Genomic DNA, 26,455 nt, shown 5'->3' with positions numbered 1-26,455 from the left:
ATCTGAGCATGGCTTAGTTTAATCAGGATATCAACAGGGCTGCAGTCATCTCCAGGGTTGACTGGGCACGGATCTACTTGCATGATCATTCATGTGCCTACTAGCAGAATATACCAGTCCTTCCCATGTGGGCCTCTTACAGGGCACCTGACAACATGGCAGCCGGCTTCCCTCAGAGCTGGTGAGCAAGACAGTGAGAGAGGGCCCTCAAAATGAAAGCTGCGGCATGTTTGTAACCTAATCTTGGAAGTGACACCCCACCATTCTTGCTGTATTGTCTTCTTCGGAAGCAAGTTTCTAGGTTCAGCCCACATTCAAAGGGAGGGAATTACTCGAGGGCATGGATCCATGCCAGAAGGCAGGGCTCATTCAGAGCCATCTTAGAGGCTGCCTATCAAGATATGCTGCAGATAAATACTAAATTAACAATTTTCAGTTATCAAAAACTAATAATATTGACTAAAACATTAATTGGGCTTTGTGATTTTCAAAGTATTTTTACGTATAATATCTCTTTTAAGCCTTAGTACTGAGACAGATGGATGTCAGCATCACATTTACCGATCAGGAAACAAGAGTTTTACAGTTTTTGCCCAAGATTTTGTGTACATCAAATAAGGGCTAGAGCTGACAAATGAACCTGTCTTCTGAATCCAAATCGCATGTCTTTCTACCATATTAACCTGTCTGTCGTATTAAGTGCTTTTCTTAAATATTCAAGATTGGAGAAAATCATATGCAAATAGCTTTTTTCTCCTGTTTTTCAGGCCTTGACTTTCTACCACAATTGAACTCAGTCTTTCCTCCAAGAAAAAACCCAGGAACGTCAAGCACTTCAGTATTGCATTCTAGTCCTCTTAACGTTTTTATGGGATCTCCAGGGAAAGAAGAAAATGAAAATCATGATCTGACAGCTGAATCTAAGAAAATATATCTGGGAAAACAGGAACCTAAGGACTCCTTCAAACAGGTATCTGCCTGAAAACGGTACTGAACTCGCTGTGTGGATTTGTCAGTAGCATAAGGAAGCTCATCACTAGACGGAAAGCAGGCAGCTGCCAGGGATGTGTCCTGATTACTAACAGTGCTGTGCACCTACCAGCTAGAAAAATATTCTTGAATCTTGATGTCATGTGTTAAAAACTGAAGGATGCTTTTGAAATCTGTCTTTGAAAACTTTGGAGGTAAAAGCAGACGTAAACTTAAACTGTTTTTTTCTATGACAAAATACTTGACTGTCTAAGAATAGTTTCTACCTGAGTTTTTTAGAATTTATTTCCATTGCTGCAGAAAGCACCAATTGGTAGTCAAGTCATTTACCCTAAGTCTTAGAGCAAAGGGGTGGAGCTAAGAATATAATAGATCCTTATTATCTTCTGCTCTGATACAGTATCCAAAATAGAAGTTAATTTGCTACATAAGGGCTTAAAATGATCAAATGTTACCAGAAAGGCTGAGTCTGTTCTATACTATGTTTATTTTCATATTGATTTTTTTAGGATGATACTGGAAAGATATTGAAGAAGTACAAAAATGTCTTTTGACTTCTCAAATATTTCTGACTAGTTACCATGTGAGAGTCTGGTTGTTTTTTGTTTGTTTGTTTGTTTGTTTGTTTTTTGCCTGTGATTACCATTTTAAAGATATTCAACAGCAGATGCTTAGTAAGTGAGCTCTTCCCCATCATGTTCTCATTGAAATTGTTTTTGATTCGTGGACAGGATTTATTTTACCACTAGTTGTAGCAATTTTTTTTCTTCTTCTATATCCCTCTTATTTTTCATTTTCCTGACCCTACCTACTAGAAAAAAAGATAAGTAGGTATAAATTATATGTATAATAAGGGTAAAACCAAAATTTATATATGAATTTTTTTATTTTCAATGTGAAGTTTGCAAAGTTGATCCCTGGTGCTGAAACTGGAAATCTGAATACCTCTCCACCATCTAACCAAACAAGAAGTCCTGAGAAATTTGAAAAACCAGAGAAAGAAATCGAAGCCCAGTTAATATATGAACCCCCGGTCAATGGATCCTCAACTCCAAGTAAGTACATAAAACTCCCTGATGTTTGAAAGTGTTAGGTTGAAAACTCCCTCTAGTTAACTTGAAAAGGATAAATAGGGGCGCCTGGGTGGCGCAGTCGGTTAAGCGTCGACTTCAGCCAGGTCACGATCTCGCGGTCCGTGAGTTCGAGCCCCGCGTCAGGCTCTGGGCTGATGGCTCAGCGCCTGGAGCCTGTTTCCGATTCTGTGTCTCCCTCTCTCTCTGCCCCTCCCCCGTTCATGCTCTGTCTCTCTCTGTCCCAAAAATAAATAAACGTTGAAAAAAAAAATTAAAAAAAAAAAAAAAGAAAAGGATAAATAAATAGAGTGATCATAGGGTAAGAAAGGTAAAGGAGTTTAAAATTTACAGCACTTTTCTACTGTGACTCTTACTAGAGGAAAGTGACATGCATATGAATGGTTAAACTCAACAACCTGATTCTATACTCCTTTGGTCTGAATTTTATTTTCAATCTAATATGTAAGGGTCTTGATCTAATATGGTACAAATAGGAATATAACATAGGACCCTTTGGAAATGAGTCGTTAACTACCTGGAATTGTCTTTTTGTCCCCTTCCATATTAAAGCCGTATTCCATATTAATGTAGGGTTCATGCCATAGATCCTAAAAACTTGATCACATTTAATGGAGTATTTGTTTCATTTATAAGAGTTATCTATAGAAAACAACTCTTTGTATGGAAGAAACTCTTATTTAGATATATATCACTTTAAGGTTTCTGTGGACGTATTAGCGTAAACTCTGGGGCTTTGCTTGTAGCAGTACTTTACTTCTGTATTCCCTCTGTTTATGTTTAATAGTCTTGGTTTATCTAGTTTGTGGTGCAACATGTCACATTCATCTTTTGTAAGAGGAAATGGTTCCGAGATTCTTCAAGATTAATCCCTCTGTCATATGTTATTATATTAGACAGTTGGCAGTTCATATAGATAGATAAATGGGTATTAGAAATAATGTCCTAGAAAGTTTCTAAGATTTGTATTCCAGACAGTGAGTTTTTCTAAATGTTGCAGGAATGCTGTTCTTTACCTGTTTTTCTAGTCTTCTCATGCCAAATCTTATTTACAAATGTTTGATATCTCTTAGTTTAAGCTGACTATTAATATTTTCTCCATTTTTTATTTTAGATCCAAAGATAGCATCCTCTGTCACTGCTGGAGTTGCCAGTTCACTATCAGAAAAAATAGCTGATACCATTGGAAATAATCGGCCAAATGCACCATTGACATCCGTTCAAATCCGGTTTATTCAGAATATGATACAGGAGACACTGGATGACTTCAGGTAAGAAGTCACTATAAGAATGTGTTCTACAATGTTACTTCCTTTTACCTATCATCACAATATATATCAGAAACTATTTTCAATTTTCAGGTAGTAATTGAGAAGTTTCTCTTTCTATCTAGACATTAACTGGCTGTTTTTATTGGGTATAAAACCAAAACTATAAGTAATTTTGGTGGTTGCTACTTTTGCCCAGGTTTTAGGGTCCATAAAACCATAGAAAACATGATGAGTTTTGTTGATCTTGCTGTACTGAATTTATTGACTGTCAGCCAGGAAAATGTATATTTACCTATGGCAATTATTAGATGACTTGGCAAGGCAGTGTAGCAGGCAAGCTGCCATCATGGATTTTTTTTATCATCAAAATGTGGACAGGGGTGCCGGGGTGACTCAGTTGGTTAAGCGTTGACTTCAGCTCTGGTCATGATCTCATGGTTCATGAGTTCGAGCCCTGTATTGGGCTCTCTGCTGTCAGCACAGAGTCCCCTTCAGATCCTCTGTCCCCCTCTCTCTCTGCCCCTCCCCTACTTGCACCCATGTGCTTGCTCTGTCTCTCTCTCTCAAAAAATAAACGTTAAAAAGTGTGGACAGATTCTGGTAAGGTCAAATGATATTTTTACTTGCAGTAATTATAAATCACCTATTAAATATGCTATGTGTACTAATATAGTAGAGAAAGAATTTTTTAAAGGAATTCTGAATTTTTCGTTGTTTTTTTTTTTTTTTTTTTTTTAGGTTTATTTATTTATGTGTGAGAGAGAGAGGGAGAGAAAGAGAGCGCATGCATAGGGGAGAGGTAGAGAGAGAGGGAGCAAGAGAATCTTAAGCAGGCTCTACTCATAGATGGGGTTCGACCCCACAAACTGTGAGATCATTACCTGAGCCAAAATCAAGAGTCAGATGCTTGACTGACTGAGCCACCCCAGGCGCCCCCTGAATATTTTCAAACGGAATGCATCAGAATGTAAGAATGAATTAAAAGTTTTTTTGCTTGGATCTATCGTTGTCTTATCCTTTGAATTTTGAACACTATAAGAATGTGTTCTACAGTGTTACTTCCTTTTACCTATCATCACAATATATATCAGAAACTATTTTCAGTTATTAGAATCTTTTGTGTTCTCCCCCACCCCGCCCCCCCCCGCCCCCCCGTTTAGGACCTATATAGTTAGTATTCTAGCTCTGATTTGGAATGTCTTGAGCAAGAATATTAGAGAAGATATATAGTTTTTGTTGGTGCATGTTTCTTTTTAATGTTAAAAGGTTTTTGAAAAAAAATACTTTTAAATGGTAACACATACATTTTTAAAGGAAAATAATCATTTTTGACATTTACAACGTGCCTAGAATATGTACTGGATACTAAGGGTACAAAAATGAATGATCTGCCCACAAAGGCCTTGTAGTTTAAATGGGGTAGGTGCAATGTGTTGTGTTAATTAATGTAAATTAACTCATTTGTGATTGATAAATAGGACAGTGGTGACAATATGATGAGGAAATTTTGCTGGTTCATGTAAAGGCTACTAAAACCAAGTACATGAACATAGCTGAAGGCAGCAAACCACCTATCAGTGCTGTCTCTTCCTATACTCTTTCTCTTAACCTGGTTTGGCTGTGGGCTCTGTGTTAGGAACGACTTACTTTGTGATTATCCCCCATCTTTGGGTATTTTATCCTTGCCTCCATGTTTGATGACCCCAATCCTTTCTCTTTTTTTCTTACCCTTTTATCAAGTGGCCATCACTTTTTTTTAAGGTAAAGTCTTTGATTATTCAATATTTAAACTATGCTGGTATTTTTACTAGGGTTTAATTGTTTTTGTTACAAAGTTGCATAGATTTTGAGTAATCTGGGGGCTCCTGGGTGGCTCAGTCGGTTGAGCGTCTGACTTCGGCTCAGGTCATGATCTCGCGGTTTGTGTTTCGAGCCCCATGTCGGGCTCTGTGCTGACAGCTCAGAGCTTGGAGCCTGCCTTGGATTCTGTGACTCCCTCTCTCTGCCCCTCCCCTGCTCACTCTCTCTCTCTCTCTCACTCACTCTCAAAAATAAATAAAGATTTAAAAAAATTAAGTTTTGAGTAATCTGCTCCAATCCATTTTCCTTAAGTCCTGTTATTTTCTTTCTTCTTTCTTTTTCCTTTTTCTTTGTTTTAGTTTTATTGTGGTAAGAACACTTGCAATGAGATCTGCCTTCTTAAGAAAGAGGCACCTGAGTATAGATGCACCTGAGTGGCTTATTCAGTTAAGCGTCTAACATCAGCTCAGATCATGATCTCACAGTTCATGAGTTTGAGCTCCATATCAGGCTCCATGCTGACAATGCAGAGCCTGCATAGGATTCTCTCTCCCCATCTCTCTCTCTCTCTTTCTCTTTCTCTGTCTCTCAAAAATGAATAAAAACATTTTAACTGTGTAATACAGTATTGCTAATTATAGGCACAGTGTTGTACGGCAGATCTCTAGAACTTACTCATTTTGTATAACTGACCTTTCATATTTGTGTTTGGAAACTTCCTGTTTCCCTTTCTTTCCAACCTCTGATGCCCACAATTCTGTTCTTTGCTTCCATGAATTTGACTGTTTTAGAGATCTCATATAAGTAGAATCATGCAGTATTTGTCCTTCTGTGTGTGTACACACACACAGGCTACTTTTTTAAAAATCGGGTCATCTTATTTTCAACACAACAATTTTAAAGAATATGAGGTTTTTCAAGAACATATATATGTGGCAGGACAGCAGAATTGTCTGGGTAAAGTGACTTGAATATAATGTGAGTAAAGCAGTGCTGGAAAGGGAGAAAGCTCTTATGCTGGGGCAGACTGAGCAAGACAGCACTGCCCTGCCTTCAGCTTTCAGCCTGCCTTGCATGCCTGCACCTGGAGAGTAGGGGTGAATCGGGGCCTCTCTCAACTCTTCTGCCCCTCCGTCAACCAAGGCAGCCCTGGCTTGGGACTCAGGACCCAGAGTGGCTCAGAGGATTTCTATAAATATACTTGTTCTGACTTCAGGAAGTCTTGAGCAGCCGCACTTACGGTGGAGGGACAGGGGAGGCGAGGTGTGGAGGGGTTCTGTCAGCTGTTCTCCCTCAGCTTTGGAGGCTGGCTGCCTTCTCCGCGAGGGGCTAGAGTGCTTCAGAGGGCTCACTGGCCGCTGCCCTTAGTCTTCACAGACCTTGTGCATCTCTGCCCCCCTGCTCTGCCCCTGCTTGTTTCCAAAAGCCCTCAGTGAAGGCCTGTGCATCGTTGGTGCATGAATGGGGACTTCTTTTTGGGTAGGGCTCCTTGGGATTCTGAACTGCTGAGCCAGTCCTCACTTGCCTCCAGAAATCTATATAGATTTCAGCGTGCTCTCCTTACCCTGTCAACAGCTGCTGTCTCCCCACCACTGCTCTGTGGAGGATGAAAATAATTGTGGGTCTCTTGTTTTCTAGAGTTTGGTGCATTTAGAGTTCTTTGCACTCTCAAGTTGAATTTAAACATGTATATTTTATAGTTTATCTGGCTTGACCTCATCATCAGAGTTGGAGAGATTACCTCCTAAGCAGATGTCTGTGGCTCTATTTTTTTTGTCTTTTAAGAAGATTTAAATTTCTTCCAGCAAGAAGATCACTTTGTTCCATTTCTTGCTGGCTTTCAGGTTTCCTTGGGGCTAGTTTATTTCTGGTTTGCCTCTATTCCTACAGTTTAGTCTGTGCCCTTCTGGGATGTCAGCTGAATTTCGTCTGGAGTCTCACTTGGCTTTTTTACCTTGGTGGGTCCTGCACTTTAGCTCCATTTCCCCAGCATCAAAAGGTCACCAAAATCTTCCTCTGCTCTAGTTGCTACTTTGTGTTTGATTTCCTGCCATCTAACTCAGGACAGGCATAGCTTAGGAGTCAACAGGTGTCTCAAGGGGAGAGTGCAATTTTAGGTTTACTTTTCTGCAGGTACCCCTTTTCCAGGATCTGGTACCTTAAAGCCTTGGCTGTCCTGACTGTTCCCAACCTAGCACAGCCCTATCCAGTGAGACTCTGTCAAGCTCCAGGCCACTGCTTTCCCTTCAGCTTCTTTTCCCCACACGGGAGTATCAGTACCTCCCCCAGAGGGAAAGGCAGGGGGAAAGGTGGGGCTTACCTACTAGACTTCCCTCCTTTATAAGACCATGGCTTCTCTAATCCTAGCAATTTTCATGGTTCTCTGGTGTTTTCTGTTTGTTTTTAATACAGCTTTTGTCATAATTAGAATGCCGAGAGAATTTTTAAAGTATAGTTGTAAGAAAAAAAGTAAGGTACTTAGGAATAAATCTAACCAAAGATGGTAAAAATCTTTGTAGAAAAACATTTAAAATTTGATTAGAAAGTATTAATACTTAAATAAGTGGAAAGATATTATGAAGATGTCAGTTCTTCTAAATTAAGTCTATAGATTGAGTAAAATTATAATCAAATCGTATCTGGGTTTTTGGAAGACGATGATAGGATAATTTCAAAATTTATGTGAAAGAAGAAAAGATCCAGGAATAACCAAGACACTCCAGAGAAGAATAAGGTTAAAGGGGACTTTTTTGTCAGATGATAAGCTTAGTTATGAAGCTATAATTAAAACAGTGTAGCATTAGCACAGGGTGGACAAACTGCCCCAAAGAAGCACATAGACCAGAGAAAAACCTGTGCGTATATAGAAATGTGATATATGACAGAGGAAAAGCATAGATCCCTATTCCCAGCTGTTAAAAAAAAATCAATTCCACCCAGAGTAAAAGTTTAAAGGGTAAAGTTTTAGGCATTGTAAGAGAGTTTATATATGACTTCAGGGTAGGGAAGTTATCAAAACATAAGAGGATACACTTCCTATAAAAATAGATGGGTAAATTTGATTGTGTTAATAGGTCAGTAACTAGAGAACGTTGATGACTGTCCATCACAAGATACCATTAACAAAGCGGCAGGACAAAAATCTATCTGCAGTATTCATATAACCAACAAAGAATCAGGTTATGTAAAGAGAAATAAATAAGAAAAAAAGACATTCAGTAGAAAAACAAGATGAAAAGACCTGTGCAAGCATTTCACAGAAGAGGAATGGTCTATGAACACAAGGTGAGAGGTCCAATCCTGCGAATCAGAGAATTGAAAATGCAGCGGGACACTATTGCACACCCATTAGATGGGAGAATGTTGTGCGGAGTCTGGCAAGACCAAGCCTTGATGTGGATGTAGAGCAAGAGGAATTCTCTCACACGGATGATGAGCAAGTCCACGGATATTACCACTTCAGAAAATAATTTGCATTATTTTGTAAAACTGAACAAGTATACATCTGGATCATAACCTTTAATTCAGCGTATCTACTCATGGATCTATCATCTATAGAAATTGGCCATGTGGATTGAGAGATACATGCACGATAGCTTATAACAACATTGTAACAGTAAAATCTTGAATAACAGTCCAAATGTCAGTTGATAGGAGAATGTATACACCAGCAGAAATCAGTGAATTATAGATGTATAGAAGATGAATGTTGAAAACATGGTGCTGGGTTATTTTTTAAATGTGCACTACTCAGTACTACGTAGGATGTGGTATTTTTGTAATACTCAGAAACAAGCACAATGAAAATATATTGACTGTATATTCTGTGTTAGACAGATGTTTGTTGTTTTTTTAAAAAAAACTATTTCTTTGCTTAAACAAAATTCATCAGAGGAGTGAATTCTTTCTTGGGCTTCTCCTAAGACAAGTGATGGAATCAGAGAAGAGCATATAGGAAGCTTCTATGATTTTGCTAATGTTCTAGCTCATAAGTTGTGCGGTGGGTGACTGAATGATCCTTTTATTATTATACTTCATAATTTTCATGTATTCTTTTGTAGGCCTGAATTAATTGCATTTTATTGGGTAACCTCTATTATAACCACCCAAATACCCATTTTCTACTCTACTGGAGATATTTTTTTAATAGCTAAAACATTGTTAATAATTAAAACATTATAACCTAGTAAATTATCTGTATGTATTTCATTGTAATATAAATTTCTGTATTTTTTTATTTTTTCATTTATTTTTTTTAATGTTTATATATTTTTGACAGAGAGAGAGAGAGAGAGACAGAGCATGAACGGGGGAGGGGCAAGGAGAGAGGGAGACTCAGAATGGGAAGCAGGCTCCAGGCTCTGAGCTGTCAGCACAGGGCCCGACACAGGGCTTGAACTCACAGACCGCAATGGATCGTGACCTGAACCAAAGTCGGATGCTCAACCGACTGAGCCACCCAGGTGCCCCACCTCTGTCTTTCTTTAATGTTAATTTCTATATTAAGGAATGTAGTACAGTGAGAGTTCTGGAGGTAGACAGCCTGGGTTTATATACTAGTTCCACCATTTACTGGTGGTTTGATTGGATAGTTTTAACTGCTCCGTGACTCAGTTCCTTAATTGGTAAAATGGAGGTAATAATTGCACCTAATGGTAAAGATTAAATGAGTTCTTCCATTTAAAGTACAAGAAATGGGCGCTTGGGTGGCTCAGTCAATTGAGCGTCCAACTCTTGATTTTGGCTCAGGTAATGATCCCAAGGCTGTGAGACTGAGCTCCATGTTGGGCTCTGTGCTGAGCATGGAGCCTGCTTAAGAGCCTCTCTCCCTCTCTCTCTCTGCCTCTCCCCTGCTCATGTGCCCTCTCTCTCTCTCTCTCCAAGAAACAGTGCCTAGTACATAGTAAATAAATTCTAGACACGTTGGTATTATTATTTTTATTATTAACATCCAATCATTTGAAACAATGAGAAAAGGTTAGCCACTTTCTTGAACGATCTAGAATTGGGAAAACCATTGTAATTCTAACAAGTATTTTACATTCTTCCCTAGAGAAGCATGCCATAGGGACATTGTGAATTTACAAGTGGAGATGATTAAACAGTTTCACATGCAATTGGTATGTATGACATATTTTATTTTAAATAAGTGTAGAGTTGTGGATCTAAAAAGAGTCCATTAAAGGGTGATATATTTTTACTTTATTATATCTAGTTGCTAGAATAATAAATAGGGAATTTTAGAAATTTAGTAAGTAAAATAGACTTTAACTGGTCCCTCTTCTTTTTAACTTATAATAGTTAAGGCTACTTTTTCACAGCCATTTTATTTATTTATTTATTTATTTAAGTTAAAAGCTTCCCACATGTACAAATATAAGCCTTGCAAATATATAACTTTCACCAGTGATCTTTACAGATCTTAACCAGTGATACTAACAAAGTAGTAAGGATGGTTAAGTACAAGAAATATCATTCAGGTAGTTAATTGAACATGACAGATATGATAGCTGAAAGTATGTAAAACAGCTTGCCAAATAAATGAAATACCAATGATTTAAAAAGCATTATCCCCTTTTCTAGAATGAAATGCACTCTTTGCTGGAAAGATACTCAGTGAATGAAGGTTTAGTGGCTGAAATTGAAAGACTACGAGAAGAAAACAAAAGACTACGGGCCCACTTTTGAAATTTCAGTGAATACCTTAATGTTTTGTAATTGGAGAAGCTTCTGGCAACACAACTGCATGGAATCAGTATTGTTTTTATGGTCTTTGGGGAAAAAAGTGTTTTTCAAGTAAAATGGTGATGGGATTTTACACCAACCACTATTTCATCTTCTCTGTCAAAAATATTTATATTTTTATATTAAGAACTGTACATGTCATCTGCCTAGTAGGAAAGTCAGCAGTATCTTTATTTTACGAAAGCTTTAGCTACACACTAAGTGCCCTTTTTCATAAGAAAAGAAAATTGTGCAAAAAAAAAATAGGTTATGTATGTTTTTTAATTACCTTTTTTTAACAGATAATATTTTTGATTGATAATTGCCTTCCAAATTGTTTTGGATGTTTGAAGATTAAAGAGCTTGATATACCTTCTATTTTTATGGTGAAAATAATTTTAAAATGGCAATTGGTGTTTCTAAGCAATTGACTAGTAAAACACAACAGTGGTTAGTAATTATTTTGTTAACTTGATAAAGTCAAGTATGACTATTATTTATTACTTGTACATTTCATAAGAAAATTCTGGGAATTTTGAATTGCACAGATTACATTATATACCTATTGCATCTATGTTAGTGTTTTGTACTTCTGACAAATCTCTACTCCTGTTTTGTATTTTGTAGCTAATTTCACTTTACCTATGAAAACGTTTAGGGGTTTATAAACCTCAACTAGAGCTGCATATCTACTGATTATCTTATGAATTAGTAAAATGCAAAGTTACTCTGTAAAGTTTCAATCAACATGATTCAACTTATAATCAGTGAAAATTTTATATTAGATGCTAAGTATTACAGTATTAGTCCTATTTTTTTCCCTTCCAAATGAGAAGTGTAGATTATTTTGTTTTGTGGTTTATATCATTAACTTTCTCTAATTCTTTCTGTGCTGTGTGTAATGTTTTTTTATTGTTGACCTTACCGTAAAATTTAGAAAGTTAATTGTCAAAAGAATTTACACCTCTTTGCGAATGGGTGGATGTGTACATCTACCTGCCATGATCTACGGTGTTAGTTGTATAAGATTAGGAGGGCTCCAGGCTTGTTTACCTTCTTATCGTCTCCTGTCCCAAAGATGTAAGCTATGTACCTTGTATACAGCACTCCTGCCCAATTTTGACTTCGGAGATAAAAATATTTACTAAAATAATAAACCTAGCTAGCTTACTAACTTTATGGTTTTCCCAAGTGATGGAAATTTTGAGGATATATTTAATAAGTGTAAACATACTAATGATGACTTCAAGAAATAAAAACAGAAATATTACTTTTTCCTAGTGCGGCTCAGAGAATACGTTTGTGTTGAAATGTAAAAGGGTGCTAATGTGATCTTTCTTTCCTGACAGATTATTGAAAGCATTATGATTTGTAACAAGCTTCCTTCTATATCATTATCAAACAGGTTTGGAAAACATAAAAGTGTGTTTTGCCTACATGCTGTATTTAAATCCATTAATATTTTCCTATTGCCTTTTTCTATAAATGCACATAATGTGTATTAAAAGAGGTGGGATAAATAAAACAATTCTAGTAACTTTATGTGTGTAGATGAAACATTTTTATCATGGAATTTAAAAGCTAAGTATAAAAAGTAAAATTTTTATATGGTAAAAATGGGAAACGTGAAATTGAACTTTTGCCTCTGGCCAAAATATAATAGAGATTGGAGTTACCCATTTGAAAATTTTTAAACACAAAATATATGAGACAGTTTTCAAATATCAACTGGGTCAAATATCAATGGATTTATTTCAAAACCCATCAGAATCAAATTCCTTAAAACTTGTGGCAAAGGAAAATTCTTAAGCCTGCTGAAGTTGAGACACAGAGGAACAAAGATAAGAATGTTAGAGACAGTGGAGTAACATCTTTAAATTACTGAAAGAAGACTCAATTTTGAATTCTATATCAGTGAAAATATCTTTCGGTAATGAAAATGAAATCAAAACTGTTTCAGACCCCAAAATGCTGAAAGAATTCATCATAAGCAGACTTGCTTTATACGAAATGTTAAAGAAAGCCTTTAGTTGGAAAATGGTACCAGATAGAAACCTATTTCTATGCAAAGTAACAAAGAGGACCAAAAATGGTAAATATGTGAACATATGTAAGACTTTTTTTCATTTTAGATTATCCTTAAAGGATAATTAATGATTTGAAGCCAAGATAATGACAAGATGTTGTGTGGTTAACATATGTAAAGTGAAATGTTTGACAACAGTATCCAGGATGGGAGGAGGGAAGCGTAAGTATAGTACTCTAAAATTCTTACACTAACTGTGAGATAGTATAGTATTACTTGAAAGTAGATTGATAAGTTAAGAATGTATTCTGTAAACCCTAATGCAACCATAAAAAGAAAAAGTCATAATTAATAAGCCAACAAAGATGATAAAATGTAGCCACAAAAAACAATCCAAAAGAAGGAAGAAAAGAAACAATGAATGGGACAAATAGAAAATAAAACAGTAGGATGGTGGATTTAAACAGCAATATCAATAATTACATTAAGTGTAAATTGTCAGTTACCCTGATCAGATTGAGTTTTTTAATCCAACTATATATTGAATCCATGAAATCTACTTTAAAGATAAATGGTTTAAATATAAAAATAAAAAGAAAGTGCATTGAATTAACGCAAATGAAAACAATCAAAATTTATGGGATTCAGCTGAAGCAGTACTTACAGGGAAATATTAGAAAAGGAAAGGATTCAAATCAAGAACTTCAGCTTCCACCTTAACCTAGAAAAATAATAGCAAGTGAAACTCAAAATAAGCAAATGAAAGGAAAAAGGATTAGAGAAGAAATTAATGCAATAGAAAATAAAATCTATTGAGAAAGTCAGTGAAACTGAAAGCTAACTCTCTGAAAGCAACAAAATTGATAAATCTTAGACTGATGAGGAAAGAAGACATAAATTACCAATACTAGGAGTGAGAAAAATGATAGCACTATAGATTGTACAGATATTTCTGACAGAAAAAGCCAAATTTAGCTAGAACTCTTAAAGATATTTAAGGAGGAGGGGAACCTGGGTGGCTCAGTCAGTTAAGCGTCCAACTTCGGCTCAGGTCATGATCTCACAGTTCATGAGTTTGAGCCCCACATCAGAGTCTGTGCTGAGAGCTCAGAGCCTGGAGCCTGCTTTGGATTCTGTGTCTCCCTCTCTCTCTCTGCCCCTCCCCAGCTTGCTCTCTGTCTCTCTCTCAAAAAACAAATAACAAATAAATTTTAAAAAAACCAGGGGCGCCTGGGTGGCGCAGTCGGTTAAGCGTCCGACTTCAGCCAGGTCACGATCTCGCGGTCCGTGAGTTCGAGCCCCGCGTCAGGCTCTGGGCTGATGGCTCAGAGCCTGGAGCCTGTTTCCGGTTCTGTGTCTCCCTCTCTCTCTGCCCCTCCCCCGTTCATGCTCTGTCTCTCTCTGTCCCAAAAATAAATAAATGTTGAAAAAAAAATTTTAAATTTTAAAAAAACCACAATACGTAAGGAGGAAAATATCCAATTCTCCACAGATAAGCCCAGGAAATGGAAGAGGGGATAATCCCCACTCCTTTGATGCCAGCATTCCTTTGATCCCCAAATCACAAGAAAATGACAAACCAATAGTCATCACAACACAGATCCAAATGTTCTAAACAAAAGTTAGCAATCTGAATTAAGCATGGTGTAAAAAGGATAATATATAACCTAGTGAAGTTTATGGTAATGCAAATTTGGGCTAACATTAGAAAATTAATGTAATTTACTCATTAACAGACTAACATAGGAAAACCATATTATCATCTCAAGTTAAGTACAAAAAGGGCATTTGACAAAATCCAACATTCATTTCCAATAAAAACTCTCGGTAAGGTACAATAAAAGAGAACTTCCTCAGCTTGGTAAAGGGCATCTTAAAAACCTGCAGCTAACTTCGCACTTAATGGTGAAAGACTAAATGCTTTTCCCCAAGATCAGAGACAAAGCAAGGATGCCCATGATCCTCTTCTATTAAACATTATGTTGGAGTTTCTCGCCAAGACATTTAGACAAGAGGAAGAAAAATTTTAAAGGAAGAAGTAAAAGTCTCTTCACACTGACATATTGGGCTCTACGGAAAACCTATGGGATACAAAGTTTCTAAAAATAAGTGAGTAATAAGGTTACTGTATACATGGTCAATATACAAAAATCAATTGGGTTTCTATATACTGACAAATGAAAAATCAATACTATTTATACTAGCATCAAAAAATATGACATACTTAGGTATAAATTTGATAAGTCATGAAAGACCTGTACACTGAATTCTATAAAACATTACTGGGAGAAAACCTAAATAAACAGATGCCGTATTCATAGATTGGAGGGCTCAGTGTTGTTAAATGTCATTTCTTTCCATGTTGATTTACAGATTCAGTACAATCCCAATAAAAATTTTAGCAGGAACTTTTTCTCTTCAGCTATGTCTAATTCACTGTGTACCTAATCTGGTAAGTATTTAACATCACCTGTTTCATTTTTTCAGTCTAGAATTTCCAATTAGTTCTTTAATTCTCTGTGGAAATCTTATAATTTAATTCCTTAAATGTATTCATCTTAGTCATTTTAAAGTCTGTGTCTGATAACTCTAATATCTGAATATCCTATGGATTTGTTTCCATTTTATTTCTCTCTGTTTTTGGTCACATTGTGCCTTCTGGTCTTGTATATTTCTTTACTGAGTGATTGACATTGTTACAAAAAATGGTAGAAATACTCTGAGTTTTTGAATGCTATTATCTTTCAGAGATTTATTTTTCACTATTGCAGGCAGCTAGGGATGAGGTGATTACAAGTTGAGTTTTAAGCCCCTGGTTTATTCTTATTTTTGTGGTATAATCCTTCAGAGTTTTAACCAAACCCTTGGGGTTCCGTTGAGGTCTATCTTACGTAGCGAGTCATGACCTCTTAATTTTTGTCTCTTCAACTCTGTAGATCTTTTCAGAGTTCTAATCTTACTGTTGTTTAGATATACTATTTTGCGGTTGAAGTTGACAGAATGCCAGACAAGTTAGTATTGTAGATAATCACTTTTTCTTATCTCAAATATTTCTAGTAAAGAATTATTTTATGTATTGAGGTATCGAGTTCCACATTCTTATCTTAGATAAATGGAGCTCTTAAAGACTACGGTGATACAAAGATATTGTATGCCTAGATTTATGTTATTTGGAGGAAAATCAAGGCTGTGGGTATGTATAGAAACTGTCATGAACCTTGGGAAATAAAGGGTGTCTAGACCAAGAATTCTCAACATGTGGTTCGGTGATCCCTGGGAATCTCCAAGGTCCTTTTGGGGTCCCATGAGATCAAATTATTTTCATAATAGTACTAAGATGTCTTTTTTGCTCTTATTTTCTCATGAGCACAGTGGAGTTTTCCAGAGGTTACATGACAAGTGAATATCATTGCCCTGGTATTTAATGGAATGGGTAATTGTGCGTTCTTGTACTTTCTAGGATTTTCTAAGGTAAACTCTTTGGAGTCCTCAATAATTTTTAATTGTATAAAAGAGACTGAGACAGAAAATGGAGAGCCTGACAGTATACCTTTTCAACTGGAAAAAGGGCATTTATGAAGCTTAAGAGTATTGTCCCACATTAGTCAAATGTGCTTAGTAGCAGTAATTAAGAGTGAGAGAAAAGCATGTCTAGCAAAGAATTGTGGGTGTGACTTCTGGCTTTTGGCACACAGAGTAGACTGTGGAATCAAATACACAGAAAATCACAAATTGTTTTAGACAGCTGAATTAGCAAAAGCACTGCCATCTAGGACTAAAAGAGATTGAAGCTTTTCAAAAATATTTTTTAAGTTGTTAAAATGGCATATCTTCCAGCCTTTTTCAGAAGTGGTTGAGGAGGAGGATGAAAAGGAAAGACATCTCAAAGAACAGAGTCAAAAACAATAGAGAATTATGGATGGGGGAGGCACTCCCAGGGAACAGAACCCAGGCCTCATCAAGACACATTCTTCATCCACAGAGCAACATTTGCCCGGTGGGATTTCACAACTGCTAAGAGCCTCCCATTGTTCTTCAAGAGGAATGTTTATTGCAGTTATCCTGCCTCATCTTCACCACTGTTTGTAAACTCTGTGTGTGTGTGTGTGTGTGTGTGTGAGTGAGTGATGGGGGGGTGAGGGCAGATAACTCATTCTTTTGTTTGGTATTCTCTGAACAAAGAGCAACTGTTGTTCTTTTCTTTTTTTTTTTTTTTTTTTCAACATTTATTTATTTTTGGGACAGAGAGAGACAGAGCATGAACGGGGGAGGGGCAGAGAGAGAGGGAGACACAGAATCGGAAACAGGCTCCAGGCTCCGAGCCATCAGCCCAGAGCCCGACGCGGGGCTCGAACTCACGGACCGCGAGATCGTGACCTGGCTGAAGTCGGACGCTTACCCGACTGCGCCACCCAGGCGCCCCACTGTTGTTCTTTTCTAAACGAGACACATCTGGATCTAATGTAGATTGCAAGATCCTAAACTTGGAATGTGATTGGATGTGGCTTTTGAGAATCCACTGGTGGGCGTGAGCACATATTACATTTGGGAGGAAAATGAGTAACTGTGGCCCCGAGGGAGAGTGTGATATATTGCATTATCAACACCATTATCAACTACCCTACCTGTTTTCCTGCCTTTTGCCACTTGACTTGGCAGTTCCTACCAGTAAAGAGGTATTTCCCCCCATCTTGTGACTTGGGGTTTGGCCATGTGGCCAATAAAGCAGAAGTGATGGTGTGTGAGTTTCAAGCCTAAGCTTTAAGAGGTCTTTTGTGTTACCGCCTTGTACTTCTTGAAGTACACCTCTTGTGCTTCCAGTGTGGACATTAAACACATGCACGCACACATGCACACACACAGACACACACACACACACACGCATGAAAACTGCCTGGGCTAGCTGCTGGTTCCAAGAGGAAGATGACACATGTGAAGGAGAGCTGTCTCAGTCAAGATGGTCAGTCAAACCCAGCCTAATCCAGCCCAGCTGACCTTCAGATCTATGAACATAAATACCATCGTATGCCATTCAGAGTTTTTGTGTTTTTATGGTGCAGCAATAGGTAACTGATAAACTTCTTGACTTATCTCTGTTCCAGCTGCTGTGATTTTAGAGCTCAGCATGCCTTGCTGACATTTTTGTAAGAGCCTCCTAACTAGGATTTTTGTCTTCCTCTATTCCTTCTTGTCTGTTGTGTCTACCACTATAACATTTGTTTCCACCCAAAGGCAAATCTAACTGTCCGTAGGGAAAAAAGCCATGGTCTTTGGTGTCCTTCAAAGAAGGACCAGGATGCCACAGCAAAGACCATGCCTTTCCACACACCCTGCCCCTGATTTTCTAGTCTCTGGTTCCAGAGAGAGCCCACTGTTCCTTCTGCCTGGCAAGCTCCTATGAATCCTTCAGGACACTTCTCACATGTCACCGCTTTTGTGACATTTTCCCAAGACCTAAAAGCAATCATATTCATTTCCTACCACTATTATAAATATTACATAGAATGGGGATGATTTTGTCTCCAGGTTTCTCTCCTCAGTGGGCAGAGGCCATTTCTTAATCCTTTCTGTGGATGCAACATCTAATATTATAACCTTGACCTCTGTAGAGGTTCAGTATCATTTCTAATTTTACCATTGAACAATGGAATCCATGTAGGGATTGTTAAAATTATGAATGTATGGTGTTTGTTATGTTTGCAATAAACTGGAAATATGACTAACCATAATTCTTCTTTCCTCACACGTGTCAAATGATACCACTTATAGTAATAGGATAAATTTATGAACATAGAAAAATAACAATAATGGCTGAAGATAGTTGATGTGCCCTTGATGTAGATATTGTGGGTCGTTTTCAAGTGAAATCTGACAACCAACTCACTTGAAATTAAAATGTCAAAAATCAATTATGCTTCATTTTCCATTCAGACAAATTGAACTTTTCAAAATTTATTTGAAGCACATCTTATGTCAAAAGACACCTACTCTATTATTTGAATACTAGTGAAATGAGAAAACATTTTATTTCTCATTTTTAAAGTGATCATCACGCTAAATCTTTATCCGCCAAAATGAGACTGCAAATTATCTGGATGTCTAAATATTGCTATAGTTATTGAACTCTCTTTAAATAACAAAATTACTGACTTTGGCAAAGAAGAACGTTGTCTAAAAGGAGGAGCTGCCGGACGTGAGCCACAGCAGGAGACGGTGCAAAGCAGAGAGGCGGGTGGGGCGGATCAGGAAAGGTTTATAAGACATGGCTAAGAGTTTAGAGTTCATTCAAGAAACAGACGTTTGCCCACAGATTACGGAATGAGGGGAGTGGCTTTCTCAAGTTTGTACCCTTCTTGTGTGTGCAGACACTTAAATGTGGCCACCATCTTCAGCTTTGTTAGGTAAATGTAGCTGACATTTCATTTTGTACATAGGCTTGTTTTTGTTTTTGTTTTTGTTTTTAAGTTAAGAGGGGAATAACCCATCCTCTGAATGTAAAATATAAGGTGGTTTAGGTAGGTCTATAGGATACTTCAGATCCAAAAGTTTGACTTTTCAGTGATTTCTTTTAGGATTGGTGGTAGATAAAAATCTCATGCATTTTCACCTAGTCTGGGCAGCTAACACCAACAGAAGATTCCATTCCAACCTGTGTTTCAGTAGAAGTGTTCCAACCAACGCAACTCACTTTTGCTCCTTTGTCTCAATTTTTAAATCATTTATTCTTTCTTTCAGTGAACAGTAGTCACTTATGTGCTGAGCCCTGGGCATCATATTGAGGAGCACAGGCATCAAGTGGAAAAGAAAGATATCTAAATTGGATAATCATGTGGTAAGAGCGCGGAATGGATATACGCACAGGCATTAGCTGTAACCTAAGAGGTAGCGTGGTATCTGAGAAAGCTTCTTAGAGGTGATACGAGGTAAATCAAGAGATAAAAGACCTGAGCTGAGGATTAAAGATAAGCAGGAATACCCCTGGTGAAGACGGAGGAGGAAGTGCCTCCTAGGCAGGAGGAGGCTGGAAAGAGAGAGCACAGGACCTGCAAGGACCAAGCAGGGAGACAGAATGTCCGTTGCAGGTATTAGCACAGTCAGATCGCCAAGAGCCTTCGGTGCATGCCAAGGCACTAGGATTTTCTTTTGAGGAGGAAGAGGAACCAATAAAGGGTTTTAATCAGGGATATGACATGATCACATTTAGAAAGATGATTCTGACCACAGTGAGGGGAATATTTTCAGAGGAATTAGATCGAAGACAGTGATATTGTTTTACTCTGGGCTGCTGTTAACAGAATGCCATGACTAGGTCGGTTAGAAACAACTGAAATGTATTTTCACAGATCTGGAGGTTGGGAAGTCTCAGATCAAGGTGCTGGCAGATTTGACAGCTGGTGGGGGCCTCTGTCTCATAGATGGCTATCTATAAGGACTCTCTATGTCCTCACATGGCTGGAGGGGTGAGGGATTTCTCTGGGGCCTTTTTTATAAGGACCTTAATCTCATTCTTGAGGGCTTTGCCCTCAAGACCTAATTACTGTCAAAGGCTCTACTTTCTAATACCATTACCTTGGAGTTTAGGAGTTCAAAGCATATGGATTTGGGGAGGACATGAGCATTCGGGCCATAGCAGATGTCATTTAGGAGACTGCTAAGTCATCCAGGTAAGAAATATGGAGGGCCTGAACCATCGAAAGATTGAAGGTGAAATAAAGCACAATCAAAGATAGTGTATTTAAACTAGAATGCATAGCTACCTGTTAAACATTAGATGGACTATTGGTTTGAGAAGAAGGCTTTTTATATTTAATAATTATCCCACTAGCCCTAGTTTTTAAAGAGTTTTAAACATTAAATGTGCGAATAGAAATTTAATAGTTTCCAACATCTAATGATTAGCTTTCTCCCCTTTGTTAACTTGCAGATGTGAGTTACTATGATTTATTTTTGAATACTAACCCGTCTTTTTGATTTGGGGGTAAATTCTACATGGTTAGGGAGGATTATTTGTCTTAACTACTGTTGGCATCTTTTTCCCTGGCATTTTATTTCAGAGTTCCCATTCTATTTCCATAAGCGATATAAGTTTCTAATTATCCTTGCTAGGTTTTTGTATAGGGAATATGTTAGCTTCTTAGCAAAATTATGCAAAATTAAGTGATATATATTGATCAGGTCTAGTGTTTTTTTATATTTTTTAAATGATGCTGTAGAGTTATATTTTATACCACAATGTTTATTATGCTACTTGTGAATTTATTTTATAAGATGAGCAGCATTTTGTGCCATTTTATATAACTTGAAGCCTAATATTTTCATTTTAAGTTATTATAGAGACGCCGAATCACTTCTTTGCTTTTATTATATAAAAATTGACCATATCAGTCATAGTAATGACTCATTTGGTGCTGGGTCATCAACTCCCTTTTATGCAATTATTCCTATGGGAAGATACTGACTCAAATAGCAGAGGCAAGGAAGGCACTGAGGCAAAGCGGGCTGTGGACTATTTATGTGCTGCTGTGTGTTGTATCATAAGTGTGCTTTCCCATTTGTTTCCCTGTGGTGGTGCATTGATCCTCCAAGCCTCTATGTTTCTGCATTTGTTTTGTCCTTCATCTGAGAGCAACTGGTTCATTAGAAGCCAAAGAAACTGCCAAGAATGAAAGCCAACTTGAGTATCTTGTTGTAAAGTAGAACAAGTCAGACTGAGGCCTCACTCATCACTTCACTTTACTGGGGAGTTGGCTAGAAATACATTTCAATTTTGTTCTGACCGGTGTATTCTTTCAATTGTCCCTTTAGATATTTAAGCTGTTTTGGCAAAAGTGTAAAAACACAGGACAGCAACAACAAAAATACCTTTGCTAAGTTTAAGTTTATATTAGTTTCCTATTTCTGTGTAACTAATTACCACCATTTAGCAGCTTCAAGCAACAACGTTTATTATCACACAGTTTCTCTGGGTGAGGAGTTGGGCATGGCACAACTGGGTCCTCTGCTCCCTGTCCCACAGGGCTGCAGTCAAGGTGTAGGCTGGGGCTGCATTCTTATCCAAAGGCTCGAATGGGGAAGAACTCATTTCTCAAATCATTAAGGTTGTTGGTGGAATTCATTTCCTTCTGGCTGCACGACAGGCCCTAGCTTTTTGGTGACTGTCAACTGCCCCCTGCCGAAAGTTCCTTTTTGGCTTCTCCAACATGGCTGACTACTTCATCTCCTTACCAGTGGAGTTTCTTGCTTTAGGAAGCATCCAGTCTCTCTCTTGTGGGATTTCCCCTGAATAAGTCAGCCCCTTCCTCCCTCAACCTGAATGAATATCTTCCTTTTAATTAGTCAAAATGAACTGATTAAGGACCTTTATTACATTGGCAAAATTTTCTCACTTTTGCCGTATTGTTTTGGCTCAGAGTAAATCACAAGTTCCACCCACACTCAAGGGCAAGGGATTACACAAGCTTATACGCCAGGGAGTAGGATTCATTGGGGCCACCCTAAAATATTTAGACCAGTTTTCTCTTGCAATACAGTTCTTATGTTAATGTTTTATTAGGAAGTTACACTTTCTATTCAAGTGAGGAAAAGGGACAATTGCTGAAGACTATGCTTGTCAGCTGTGTCTGCAATATAAAAGCATGGGCTTTTAGTTTGGGCACCTCACCTTCTGCTCTCACCCTCTGCCCAAGCCCTGCATACCAAACAACTTGGCCATTTGCTGCTGTCAAACATGCCACCCTCTTTCATCATGACTTAACATTGTATAAATGCTTGTCCCTAAAAATCTCTCTCTTCCACTTTTACTCATCTCTCAAGACCTAGCTATGATTACACATTCTTTAGTGGAGCTTTGGTAACTTTCTTAGGAAATGAAACCTGTTCCCATGATAATTTCTAGAAGTACTTTTCATATGAACTTTTATCTGGGGTTCTAGCTATTTGTTTATGGGCCTTTCTCCTTGTTTTCTTTGTATCAGGAGTCATGACTTTCTCTGTCCTGTGTCTTTAGTCCTGCATCTCCAGGGCAGGACTTGACACATAATAGGTACTTCACAAATTGAACGAATGAGTGAAGAATGAAAATGGGCTATGGTAATAACAACATAATTGTAGAAAAAAATTAAGAAGAAATAGGAAAACAGCAGTGAGAACAGAATACAGTGACAGAATTTTTACAGGGGTTAATTAGAACATGAAGATGGGAATGTAAAGGAGAATAGTTGTGAATAGGTCTACAAGGGTCAGATGATGGAGGATCTTGAAATTTCCAGGCTAGAAAATATGGACTTCATGAAGCTTTACATCTAGCAGGGAACAGACCTAAATAGTCTCACAGATGCACACTTTCAAATTGTGAAAAGCTCTACAAAGAAAATGTATAGTATACTATAGTAACAACTAGCAAGGAGTCTCATTTAGGAGAAGTCACCTAAATAAGTAGCATTTGAGGTGAGACCTGAAGTTTGAGTAGGAGTTACTTATTTGAAGGTTCGGGAGTGGTATATAATCAGGCTGGAGGGGAAACTCAGAACCAGGTCTTACAGAACCTTGCAGGCCACATTACCATTTTTGTCTTTATCCCATGAACAAAAGGAAGAAATAGAAAATTTTAAAATAAGGCGGGCTTGGAATAGGGGTAGGAGAGTAAGAGAGACATGATTTCATTTGGTTTATTTAAAAAAGATCCCTGGGGCACCTGGGTGGCTCAGTTGGTTGAGCGTCTGACTTCGGCTCAGGTCATGATCTCAAGGTTTGCGAGTTCAAGCCCCGCATCCCCGCGTCGGGCTCTGTGTGGGCAGCTTGGAGCCTGGAGCCTGCTTCGGATTCTGTGTCTCCCTCTCTCTCTCTGCCCCTCCCCTGCTTGTACTGTGTCTCTTCCTCTCTCAAAAATAAATAAACATTAAACAAAAATTAAAAAAAAAAAAAGATCCCTGAATAATAGACTAAAAGAATACACGAATGGATGCAGGGGTAGGGATCTGAGTCTAGTTAGGAGACCTTCTAATGGTGCAGGGATTAGGCCACAGTAACTTGATCTAGGGAATGGCAGAGGAGGTTGAAGGGACTGGATAGATTCCAGATTTATTATGGAGACTCAGCTGATAGGAATTGGATATGGAGAGTGAAGGGGAGGGACATGTTTCTAGCTTCCATGGCTTGGTGAATGGTGGTGCCCAGAAAGAAGAGTGGAATATGAACAAACTTGGGGAGGTTGGAAACCATCAGGTTTGCTTTGGAAATTTGAGAGTACATATGTTGAATGACCTGATGGATATATATATGGGTCTTGAGCTCAGAGAAGAAATCTGTGTAAAAGATAACAAGAATTCCCACGTGTCTATGGTCAACTTAGTTTTGACAAAGGCACCAAGACCATTCAATGGGGGAAAGAACAATCTCTTCAACAAATGGTTCTGGGACAACTGGATATCTACATGCAAAAGAATGAAGTTGAACCCTTACCTCACATCACTTATAAAAGTTAACTCAAAATGGAAACTCAAACGACCTAAATTTAAGAGCTAAAACTTAATTTTTTTTTGACATTTATTTATTTATTTATTTATTTATTTATTTATTTATTTATTTATTCTTTTTTTTTTCAACGTTTATTTATTTTTGGGACAGGGAGAGACAGAGCATGAACGGGGGAGGGTCAGAGAGAGAGGAGACAGAGAATCGGAAACAGGCTCCAGGCTCTGAGCCAACAGCCCAGAGCCTGACGCGGGGCTCGAACTCACGGACCGCAAGATCGTGACCTGGCTGAAGTCGGCCGCTTAACCGACTGCGCCACCCAGGCGCCCCGACATTTATTTATTTTTGAGAGAGAGAGTACAAGCGGGGGAGGAGCAGAGAGAGAGAGACACACACACAGAATCAGAAGCAGGCTCTGGGCTTTGAGCTGTCAGCACAGAGCCCGATGCGGGGCCCGAACTCACGGACTGCTAGATCATGACCTGAGCTGAAGTCAGATGCTTAACTGAATGAGCCACCCAGGTGCCCCAAGAGCTAAAGCGTTAAGGCTCTAAAAGAACACACAGGGGCAAATATTCATGGCTTTGAATTCAGTAATAATTTCCTTTTTTAAAAAATGATTTCTTAAATATGACACCAGAGCAAAAGCAACAACAGAAAAGAATAATCTGGACCTAATCAAAATTAAAAATGTTTTTGTAACAACACTATCAAGGGAGTAAAAAGTCATCCTACAGAACGGGAGAAAATATTTACAAATTATATAGCTGTTAAGTATTCAGAATATATAAAGAACTCCTACAACTCAACAACAAAAAAAGACAAACTGATTTAAAAATGGGCGAAGGACCAGAATAGACATTTTTTTTCCCCAAAGAAGATGCATAAACAGCTAAAAAGTACATGAAAAGGTGCTCAACATCATTAGTTATTAGGCAAATGTAAATCAAAACCACAAAGAGGATGGCCATAAATAAAAAAAAATAAGTGTTGACAAGGATGTAAAGAAATTAGAATCCTCATATATTGCTGGTGGGAATATAACATGGTGCAGCCATTATGGAGAGCATTTCAGCAGTTCCTCAGTAAGTGACAGATAGAAATACTGTGAAATCTAAGAAACAAAATAGATGAACATAAGGGGAGGGAACGAAAAGTAAGATTAAAAACACAGAGATATAAAATAAATACAGAGAAAAAACAGGGTTGCTGGTGGGGTATTGGGTAGGGGACTGGGCTAAATGGGTGATGGGCATTAAGGAGGGCACTTGTTGGGATGGAGCACTGGATGTTATATGTAAGTGATGAATCACTAAATTTTACTCTTGAAACCGTTATTACGCTATAAGTAACTTGGATTTAAATAAAATTTAAAAAATAATTTAAAAAACACAAATCAACCCTCCCAAAAAAAGAAAAAAAAAAAGAAATACCATATGACCAAGCAATTCCACCCCTACATATGTATCCAAAAGAGATGATAAAAAGTATTCAAGCAAAAACATGTACTCTAATGTTCATAACGACATTACTCATAATAGCTAAAAGATGACAACAACCTGAATTATCCATCAGTAGATGAATGAGTAAATAAAATGTGGTATATCCATACAGTGGAATATTTTTCAGCCTTACAGAAGAATGGAGAACTGATGCATGCTATGACGTGGATGAATCTTAAAAGCATAATGCTAAGTGAAAGAAGCCAGACACAAAGACCACATGCTGTTAAGATTCCATTTACGTGGATTGTGCAGAATAAGCAAGTCCATAAAGACAGAAGGCATATCAGTGGTTGCCAGGGGTTAGGGGTGGGGGAAAATGGGGAATGAACTACTTAATGGGTCTGGGGTTTCTGTTTGAGATGATACAATTCTGGAACTAGGTAATATTGGTGATGGATGTGCAACATTGTGAATGTACTGCATGCCATTGAATTGTACACTTTAAGGTAGTAAAAATGCTACATGTATATTTTACCTCAGTTCAACCAATCAATAATGATACTTGTTGGCATCTAGATGTTAATGAAGGCCTTGTAAGGATGGGGTCACCTAAGGAGAAGGTATAGAATGAGCGGT

At 37.8% G+C, this 26,455-nt stretch overlaps 1 protein-coding gene across 5 annotated transcripts in view; it reads left to right on the top strand.

Annotated features, from left to right (window-relative positions):
• The window catches only part of NEDD1 (NEDD1 gamma-tubulin ring complex targeting factor), a 49,315-nt gene extending 36,897 nt beyond the window's left edge, over positions 1-12,418 (top strand). For all 5 annotated transcript variants that reach the window (XM_086712586.1, XM_025926768.2, XM_086712584.1 and 2 more), the window contains 5 exons: positions 768-970; positions 1,892-2,045; positions 3,196-3,352; positions 10,206-10,272; positions 10,736-12,418. In XM_086712586.1, coding sequence (XP_086568712.1) covers positions 768-970; positions 1,892-2,045; positions 3,196-3,352; positions 10,206-10,272; positions 10,736-10,840 — 686 coding nt within the window. In that variant the 3' untranslated portion in view covers positions 10,841-12,418. The remainder of the gene's footprint in view (positions 1-767; positions 971-1,891; positions 2,046-3,195; positions 3,353-10,205; positions 10,273-10,735) is intronic.
• Positions 12,419-26,455: the final 14,037 nt, after the last annotated feature.

The sequence above is a fragment of the Puma concolor genome, chromosome B4, assembly GCF_028749965.1.
Source record: "Puma concolor isolate L17-30 chromosome B4, mPumCon1.1.hap2, whole genome shotgun sequence".
NCBI classification, from domain to species: Eukaryota; Metazoa; Chordata; class Mammalia; order Carnivora; family Felidae; genus Puma; species Puma concolor.
Note: the sequence above shows the minus strand (reverse complement) of the source record. Positions and strands in the feature narration are given on the sequence as shown.